This window comes from Stegodyphus dumicola, chromosome 4 (genome assembly GCF_044657685.1).
Source record: "Stegodyphus dumicola isolate Sdum_Otavi_A_Nest chromosome 4, ASM4465768v1".
Classification (NCBI taxonomy): domain Eukaryota; kingdom Metazoa; phylum Arthropoda; class Arachnida; order Araneae; family Eresidae; genus Stegodyphus; species Stegodyphus dumicola.
Genome location: NC_140771.1, coordinates 30,042,028 through 30,052,224, shown reverse-complemented (window position 1 = coordinate 30,052,224; position 10,197 = coordinate 30,042,028). Strand labels below are relative to the sequence as shown.

The 10,197-nt window shown below is 31.5% G+C and overlaps 1 protein-coding gene across 1 annotated transcript in view; it reads right to left on the bottom strand.

Moving 5' to 3' along the window:
• The window catches only part of LOC146997507 (uncharacterized), a 10,063-nt gene extending 1,934 nt beyond the window's left edge, over positions 1-8,129 (bottom strand). Inside the window, exons 1-3 of the mRNA XM_085814327.1 lie at positions 8,043-8,129; positions 5,328-5,695; positions 2,157-2,193 (exon numbers count right to left, since the gene is read on the bottom strand). Of these exons, the coding sequence (XP_085670453.1) occupies positions 2,157-2,193; positions 5,328-5,695; positions 8,043-8,129 (492 nt within the window). The remainder of the gene's footprint in view (positions 1-2,156; positions 2,194-5,327; positions 5,696-8,042) is intronic.
• Positions 8,130-10,197: the final 2,068 nt, after the last annotated feature.

Sequence of the window (10,197 nt, the reverse complement as noted above, 5' to 3'; positions counted from 1 at the left end):
AGTCAAATATCTTGAATAAGAATACGAAAAAACCTCGTAATTCTGCTGTCTAAGTTGTAGCGTATTTGGTATCAATAAAAACATGCAATACATATATTTAAAAGAAAATATATAAAAAGTTAATGCTTATGTTTAAGTATGTTAAAAGTAACAAAATATTGACTAACGTATGTCTGATTTAGCTGTGAATATAAGTTTATCATTGAAAATGGTGTATATATATATATATATATAGAAACTGAGAAGAAAGCAAAGCTAATAATTACTACAGTAAAAAGAAATAATTTGAGTGTTTTTAAAAGAACAGTATCTGTGCATGTACATCCCATATTTTTATAACTTTTCAATGTGAAGCGGAGTTGGACTTCATTTACTTGTAAAAACTTGAACAATATGAGTAAGATTTTGATAGTAATAATTACTTAAAATGCAATAAGAATTCATGTTTCTCTATTAATATTTTAAAATTAGAGGTAGTCACATATTATCTCAACCACCTAATAAAAAATTGCCATACTCTGCACATAAAAATTTCACCGGCAACCTTGTTCATAAAAATCCTTCAGTCAAGCAATGTTTCAATTGTTTATTTTTGTTGTATTTGGAATTCTAATGATTTTGACAGACATCGTAATTTTTTTGGGGGGAGTTGGGAACCTTTAACTTACTTTTAAAATATCACTTGTGGAATCTGCCAGCAATGGAAGAAACTGCAGTAAAAATTCTGCAGAATATAGTATTTTGTCACAAAACTGTTAACGCAAACAGCGATGAGATGTGTTTGGTAAACAGTTGATGTGCAGTACAAGTTTATGCAATTTATTGGTTTTTTAAGTGAAAACAGATCACTGTGTACGTGGAGAAAAGAATAACGCTAAAAGTTAGAGAAGTATTTTGCAAATTCATAAGTGTTTTATTTTTTAGTACTTAACATATTAGCGTAATCACCTCAAGTTTGGCAAATTTTATAAATGAAAAAGAATGAGGGTAATGTTGCTTGACTGAAGGAATGTTTATGAGCATGGTTGCCTAAAGTATTGTTATGCTCATGGTCGACAGATTTTAGCACATTCTGGAAATTTAAAAGAGCTTGTACTAAAGTGCTTGTGATAACATGTAAGATCCTATTTTTTAATGTATGATATAATTTTTACTTAATAATTAAAATTCATGTTAAGATTTTTCGGCTTTTTTCGGTAGGTCGATAATACTTTGCTGACTTACTATCAGATATTTGGGAATGGTATTTTTTAAAAAAAAAAAAAAGTCATAAAAACCACTAACTTGTACCAGTAAGTAATTTTTACCTTTACATTTATAAAGACCACCAAATATGTGACAAGGTGGTTCGAAGAGAAATATTAAGTACCTTAACTCTCATTTCAAAAAAATTACATATGCTTTTCTGGATGTTAGACTAATTGATCAAGACAATGCAATTCAAGGGACTATCTGCCTATAGAGAGGGATGCTTCATAGAAGAATTTTTAGGGAAAAATGGGCTCGTATCCATGTTCTGCATAGGAAAAAACAAAAAACCAACCTTACAGTCAGCTTATTTGCTGGCATTCGAACACTGGTCAAAATTACCAGTTATTTAGCAGTTTTACTGCTCAGCTATTTTGGAAATTATCAATAGAATATCATTCATTGGAGAAAAAAGATTAGGTCTTCATGATAAATTCAAAATATAACTTCTACTAACTGTGACACTTCTGATTTTAGAAATTAAGCCCTGGTCCTATCCACTTTTACCTATACTTTAATGGGTATTGCACCTATACTTTAATGGGAAATGGGATTATTTTTAAGTAAATGAGCTTAAGAATAGTCTTTAAATATAAAGATTTCACTTAAGAAATTAAATAGCACACATAGTTGTAAAAGGATAAATAAAATAATACTTTTGTACTGAAGTTATATAGAAATTGCTGTGAGTGTGAACTTTTGCAGATGACCCATCTGCTGCATGAGCTTGAAGATTTGGCTAATATAATTTACACAGCTAAGTATGTATAACAATATTATTTTATTTATCACAAAAACTGTTAAAAGTTTTGCCTATATTAAAAACAATTCTATAAATTTTCAAATAGTAAAGGGAAATTATTTACTTTATAAGAAAAATTATATAAATTTAAAAAGTAATCACTTACCAAAGAAGTCACAGTATTCCTTAAGGACAGGACATCACTTAAAAATTGTAACGATGTGTAAAAACTGCCATGCCGATTTGTACTGCATGGCAGTGCTTGCACCAGATGTATAATTTTTTTTCTCTTTATGTTTCTCCTTTGTAAATTGAGTACGCAGGTTACTCCATTTTTTTTTTAAATTTCATTTTCTGGAACGCATATTTGTGTGCTTAAGTCCTGAAATGTTAAAATAACCATTGCTTCAGAAAAAGTAAATAACTACTGTGCTTTAAATGATAATCTTTACTATTAAATAAATAGACAATAATGTTATGAAAACCGCAACAATATGAGTAAAAAAGTACTAATACAGAATAAAGATTACTATAGTAGAAAGGAATAGTGTAATTTCAATACAAAAATTTCAAATAAGAAATATAAATATGCAAAATCTTAAAATAGCATATCATACTGAATATTAAAAAATACTATCGGTATAGTTTAATAACTAATACAGTTCTGAAAACTGTAATCATATTGCTATATCAGTTAATCAGCTAATAAAATTGAGCAATATTGTATTAAATTGAGCTGTAATTTGTTTAACCAACATAAAATAATTTTCATCACGAATAAAAAAATATTTGATGATAAAGTAACGGGAAGATAACTTACCAAAATAAGGGAATCCTTAACTTTTTATTTTTATAATTTATGTTATTTGTGTCCCACAACACAGCATGGTCTCTATAAAAATCACAATCAATTCAAAAATTTGATTTTCGCTCCAACGAAAAAGCGCCATTGTTTCCAAAATGAGAGGAGTAAAAGCACGTGATCTCTGGAAGCAATCTAATTTGGCTAGAGTCGCCGATTTTATCGTCGGCTAGTGAGCGGTGGAACACTAGCTCTGAAATCGTCGCAGAGAACATGACAGATTTTTAGCGCATGCGCACATCCTGAAAATTGTTTCCTCTGCGAGAAAGTCGGCCGATAAAATCGGTACGTGTAGACGGGCCTTTAGGATAATGTAAAGGTAGACTGTAATAAAGAGAACTATACGCGTTTGATTTCGTTCTGTAAAGCGATGTATAATAATAATCCTAAGTTACGAAATAAATTATATTAGTAAATTAAATGAAAATCAAATTAAAGTTCATTTGTTTAGGGATAATGAATTTAGCTTCAAGGACACAAATAGATACAAATTTGCATTAGACATGTTATTTTATATGCCATAAAGATATCAATGTAAAACAGTGAGTAATTTCTCAAATTAAAAGTATGATGCGAATTCCAGTTTTAGAAAATCTTCATTTAAAATAATTATTTTTTCTCACCTGTGATTTGCAAATACTACTTTTATTCGGTAAATTATGAGAAACTGTTTTGTTTAAATAATGTTTTCTGTCTTCTTTTCCACCATAGCTGTTGTGAAGTGAAGATAAATAGCTTGTAATTAGCCGTGACCCCGAACTAGCACCCACGTACGTATACGTATGTGGGGGTCCACAGGACGTATCATTTCTAACGCTTTTACCTTACATACAGTAATTAGCTTCTCAGGGAAGACTATTTACTCAAAATGACACTACACGCTTCCTATCTAGAGTCACAATGCAATTCAGACAGAAATCTATTGGTAAGTATGGAACTAGGGGTCTAGTCTGGACACCAGTGGATATCGGAAAACAAGTCGGGGATTCTCTTCCCTACTCGACAGCAGACGGGAGAGCGAGTCCTCACCCTTTTGAAATTCCGTCGACGGAGAATGAAGTGGAAATTCCGCGCGGAAGTCACGTTTATTGCATAGCAACCAGTCTCTCTGATCTCTTCATTTGTTCGAGACTCTGCATTGCATCTAGGAGAATATGGCTTGTTCCGACCAACGACTCCATATAACAGTATGTATCTCGTAGGTTCCGATGGGCCCAAACCGTTTCATGTATTTGTATTTCTGCCACATCGAACGTATACAATCTTAAGGACGAATCCGCTTCTCGCTAATAATATCCTTCCTATTTTAACCCATCTGCGTGTTTTTTCTTGCAAATATTTAATTATTTAATCAATCATTATTCCTACTTTATTGTTTAAAATTATTTAATCCATTGTTATTTTGAATATTTAAGCTTTGAATTATTTTAAATTGAGCTCCTCGTTATTTTTAATTGATTCCATTATTTATTTTACTAGCAATACTTAAATTTTAAAATACTTGTGTAAAAACCGCTACTTGTCGCATCGGAGACTGACACTTTACCAAATGTCGTACTTTTCTCCTTTTAATTCGGTTATTTGACATTTTCAATCATATCACTAGACAATCACAAAATTAATCTGGATTAATCGATTGCGCATGCGCCAGCCTGTTCCGATTGCCAAAACCAATTTACGTCTTTGTTCTTCTGCCACGGCTAACGTATACAATTTTAAGGAGCAATCCGCTTTTCGCTTATAATATGCTTCCTTTTTTAACTCATCAGCATGTTTGTTTCTTGCCGACAAAAGTCTTTCACCTATACATTTGCTGCTTTGACAGTTGCAATCATTGGGACAGTTCGGCTTCTTCTCCTTTAAATAATAGCATCAATAATGCAATTAATCTGCATAATAGCATAATAATTTATATAAACAAGAGCATCCGCGTTATAATGAATAGCTGCCAATTCGCAAAGACAGATCTCACTCTCCCGCATTACATCAGAATAAAACTCAGAGACAAAAACAGGCGTAGGAATGTCGCTCAACAAACACAACATCCGTGAGGTAGAAGAAGGTTAAACCATAGCAATAGTACCTTGACCTCAGTGTACCATGACGGAGTAACGAGACGAAGCGCGGAATAAATTTGTGAACAGTCTTTCTCCCACGGGTCACTTGATATGGAGAATTTGCAAAAGTGCTTAGAAAAGGTGAAAATAATATTCGACCCATGATTTTTCATGAATAACAAACTAATCCATAGCCCGGACCAAATTGCTAATGTATTTGCAGACAGTTACGAGGAGCAGTTCAATAGTAACAACTTTCCCATCCATAATGATATTAATGTTTATAATCCTATTACGGACTTCAATAATAATAATTGTTCTGCTAATCTTTAGAATATGGCAACAGCCGGATAACAATATATGAATCGCGCGTTATTCGCGGCTTGCAGCGGAAGCTGAAGTTTGCAACCATTTCAACCTTCCGCTCTTGTAGTATATTTTATATTTTGTGTCTGTGAGGAGTTGAGGGTCACGGATTAGACTTAGTTCGGAACCAACAAAGGAACCGAACTGTGTAAATGTATTTGGAGTAGTGTTTTTTGATTTTAATATTGTAGAAATTTCTTCCAGTGTTGTTGTGGCTGCTGTGTAAATGTGATCGTGTTTCTGTTTTTTGTTTGAAGTTGTAGTGTTTGATGTGTGTCTTTTTAGCTGTGGTAGTGTTTGTGTATGACATAGTTCTCTCTGTGTCTCTTCAGTGTCTTCAAAATCGTTCATGTCAAACATCTCCTCAGAATGACTGGTAACTTCTGCACTTCTTTCTTGTGTACTAGTATCATTAAAATCCTGAAAATTAAAATAACACTTTAATTTTTACTGTTACAGCTATCATTCATTCATATATAACAAATCATAATTAACAAGCTATGGGAAAACATGCAGAAATAAATATTTATAAGGATAATGAATATATTTCCTAAGCTTGATTTTTCAAGAGATATCAAAGTTGAATAGTCAAATATCTTGAATAAGAATACGAAAAAACCTCGTAATTCTGCTGTCTAAGTTGTAGCGTATTTGGTATCAATAAAAACATGCAATACATATATTTAAAAGAAAATATATAAAAAGTTAATGCTTATGTTTAAGTATGTTAAAAGTAACAAAATATTGACTAACGTATGTCTGATTTAGCTGTGAATATAAGTTTATCATTGAAAATGGTGTATATATATATATATATATAGAAACTGAGAAGAAAGCAAAGCTAATAATTACTACAGTAAAAAGAAATAATTTGAGTGTTTTTAAAAGAACAGTATCTGTGCATGTACATCCCATATTTTTATAACTTTTCAATGTGAAGCGGAGTTGGACTTCATTTACTTGTAAAAACTTGAACAATATGAGTAAGATTTTGATAGTAATAATTACTTAAAATGCAATAAGAATTCATGTTTCTCTATTAATATTTTAAAATTAGAGGTAGTCACATATTATCTCAACCACCTTAATAAAAATTGCCATACTCTGCACATAAAAATTTCACCGGCAACCTTGTTCATAAAAATCCTTCAGTCAAGCAATGTTTCAATTGTTTATTTTTGTTGTATTTGGAATTCTAATGATTTTGACAGACATCGTAATTTTTTTGGGGGGAGTTGGGAACCTTTAACTTACTTTTAAAATATCACTTGTGGAATCTGCCAGCAATGGAAGAAACTGCAGTAAAAATTCTGCAGAATATAGTATTTTGTCACAAAACTGTTAACGCAAACAGCGATGAGATGTGTTTGGTAAACAGTTGATGTGCAGTACAAGTTTATGCAATTTATTGGTTTTTTAAGTGAAAACAGATCACTGTGTACATGGAGAAAAGAATAACGCTAAAAGTTAGAGAAGTATTTTGCAAATTCATAAGTGTTTTATTTTTTAGTACTTAACATATTAGCGTAATCACCTCAAGTTTGGCAAATTTTTATAAATGAAAAAGAATGAGGGTAATGTTGCTTGACTGAAGGAATGTTTATGAGCATGGTTGCCTAAAGTATTGTTATGCTCATGGTCGACAGATTTTAGCACATTCTGGAAATTTAAAAGAGCTTGTACTAAAGTGCTTGTGATAACATGTAAGATCCTATTTTTTAATGTATGATATAATTTTTACTTAATAATTAAAATTCATGTTAAGATTTTTCGGCTTTTTTCGGTAGGTCGATAATACTTTGCTGACTTACTATCAGATATTTGGGAATGGTATTTTTAAAAAAAAAAAAAAAGTCATAAAAACCACTAACTTGTACCAGTAAGTAATTTTTACCTTTACATTTATAAAGACCACCAAATATGTGACAAGGTGGTTGTGTTAATACATGAGTACCAAAATAGACTTACGAAGAGAAATTTAAGTACCTTAACTCTCATTTCAAAATAAATTACATATGCTTTTCTGGATGTTAGACTAATTGATCAAGACAATGCAATTCAAGGACTATCTGCCTATAGAGAGGGATGCTTCATAGAAGAATTTTTAGGGAAAAATGGCTCGTATCCATGTTCTGCATAGGAAAAAACAAAAACCAACCTTACAGTCAGCTTATTTGCTGGCATTCGAACACTGGTCAAATTACCAGTTATTTAGCAGTTTTACTGCTCAGCTATTTTGGAAATTATCAATAGAATATCATTCATTGGAAAAAAGATTAGGTCTTCATATAAATTCAAAATATAACTTCTACTAACTGTAACACTTCTGATTTTAGAAATTAAGCCCTGGTCCTATCCACTTTTACCTATACTTTAATGGGTATTGCACCTATACTTTAATGGGAAATGGGATTATTTTTAAGTAAATGAGCTTAAGAATAGTCTTTAAATATAAAGATTTCACTTAAGAAATTAAATAGCACACATAGTTGTAAAAGGATAAATAAAATAATACTTTTGTACTGAAGTTATATAGAAATTGCTGTGAGTGTGAACTTTTGCAGATGACCCATCTGCTGCATGAGCTTGAAGATTTGGCTAATATAATTTACACAGCTAAGTATGTATAACAATATTATTTTATTTATCACAAAAACTGTTAAAAGTTTTGCCTATATTAAAAACAATTCTATAAATTTTCAAATAGTAAAGGGAAATTATTTACTTTATAAGAAAAATTATATAAATTTAAAAAGTAATCACTTACCAAAGAAGTCACAGTATTCCTTAAGGACAGGACATCACTTAAAAATTGTAACGATGTGTAAAACTGCCATGCCGATTTGTACTGCATGGCAGTGCTTGCACCAGATGTATAATTTTTTTTCTCTTTATGTTTCTCCTTTGTAAATTGAGTACGCAGGTTACTCCATTTTTTTTTTTAAATTTCATTTTCTGGAACGCATATTTGTGTGCTTAAGTCCTGAAATGTTAAAATAACCATGCTTCAGAAAAAGTAAATAACTACTGTGCTTTAAATGATAATCTTTACTATTAAATAAATAGACAATAATGTTATGAAAACCGCAACAATATGAGTAAAAAGTACTAATACAGAATAAAGATTACTATAGTAGAAAGGAATAGTGTAATTTCAATACAAAAATTTCAAATAAGAAATATAAATATGCAAAATCTTAAAATAGCATATCATACTGAATATTAAAAAATACTATCGGTATAGTTTAATAACTAATACAGTTCTGAAAACTGTAATCATATTGCTATATCAGTTAATCAGCTAATAAAATTGAGCAATATTGTATTAAATTGAGCTGTAATTTGTTTAACCAACATAAAATAATTTTCATCACGAATAAAAAAATATTTGATGATAAAGTAACGGGAAGATAACTTACCAAAATAAGGGAATCCTTTAACTTTTTATTTTTATAATTTATGTTATTTGTGTCCCACAACACAGCATGGTCTCTATAAAAATCAATCAATTCAAAAATTTGATTTTCGCTCCAACGAAAAAGCGCCATGTTTCCAAAATGAGAGAGAAAAGCACGTGATCTCTGGAAGCAATCTAATTGGCTAGAGTCGCCGATTTTATCGTCGGCTAGTGAGCGGTGAACACTAGCTCTGAAATCGTCGCAGAGAACATGACAGATTTTTAGCGCATGCGCACATCCTGAAAATTGTTCCTCTGCGAGAAAGTCGGCCGATAAAATCGGTACGTGTAGACGGGCCTTTAGGATAATGTAAAGGTAGACTGTAATAAAGAGAACTATACGGCGTTGATTTCGTTCTGTAAGCGATGTATAATAATAATCCTAAGTTACGAAATAAATTATATTAGTAAATTAAATGAAAATCAAATTAAAGTTCATTTGTTTAGGATAATGAATTTAGCTTCAAGGACACAAATAGATACAAATTTGCATTAGACATGTATTTTATATGCCATAAAGATATCAATGTAAAACAGTGAGTAATTTCTCAAATTAAAAGTATGAGCGAATTCCAGTTTTAGAAAATCTTCATTTAAAATAATTATTTTTTCTCCCTGTGATTTGCAAATACTACTTTTATTCGGTAAATTATGAGAAATGTTTTGTTTAAATAATAGTTTTCTGTCTTCTTTTCCACCATAGCTGTTGTGAGTGAAGATAAATAGCTTGTAATTAGCCGTGACCCCGAACTAGCACCCACGTACGTATACGTATGTGGGGGTCCACAGGACGTATCATTTCTAACGCTTTTACCTTACATACAGTAATTAGCTTCTCAGGGAAGACTATTTACTCAAAATGACACTACACGCTTCCTATCTAGAGTCACAATGCAATTCAGACAGAAATCTATGGTAAGTATGGAACTAGGGGTCTAGTCTGGACACCAGTGGATATCGGAAAACAAGTCGGGATTCTCTTCCTACTCGACAGCAGACGGGAGAGCGAGTCTCACCCTTTGAAATTCCGTCGACGGAGAATGAAGTGGAAATTCCGCGCGGAAGTCACGTTTATTGCATAGCAACCAGTCTCTCTGATCTCTTCATTGTTCGAGACTCTGCATTGCATCTAGGAGAATATGGCTTGTTCCGACCAACGACTCCATATAACAGTATGTATCTCGTAGGTTCCGATGGGCCCAAACCGTTTCATGTATTTGTATTTCTGCCACATCGAACGTATACAATCTTAAGGACGAATCCGCTTCTCGCTAATAATATCCTTCCTATTTTAACCCATCTGCGTGTTTTTTCTTGCAAATATTTAATTATTTAATCAATCATTATTCCTACTTTATTGTTTAAAATTATTTAATCCATTGTTATTTTGAATATTTAAGCTTTGAATTATTTTAAATTGAGCTCCTCGTTATTTTTAATTGATTCCATTATTTATTTTACTAGC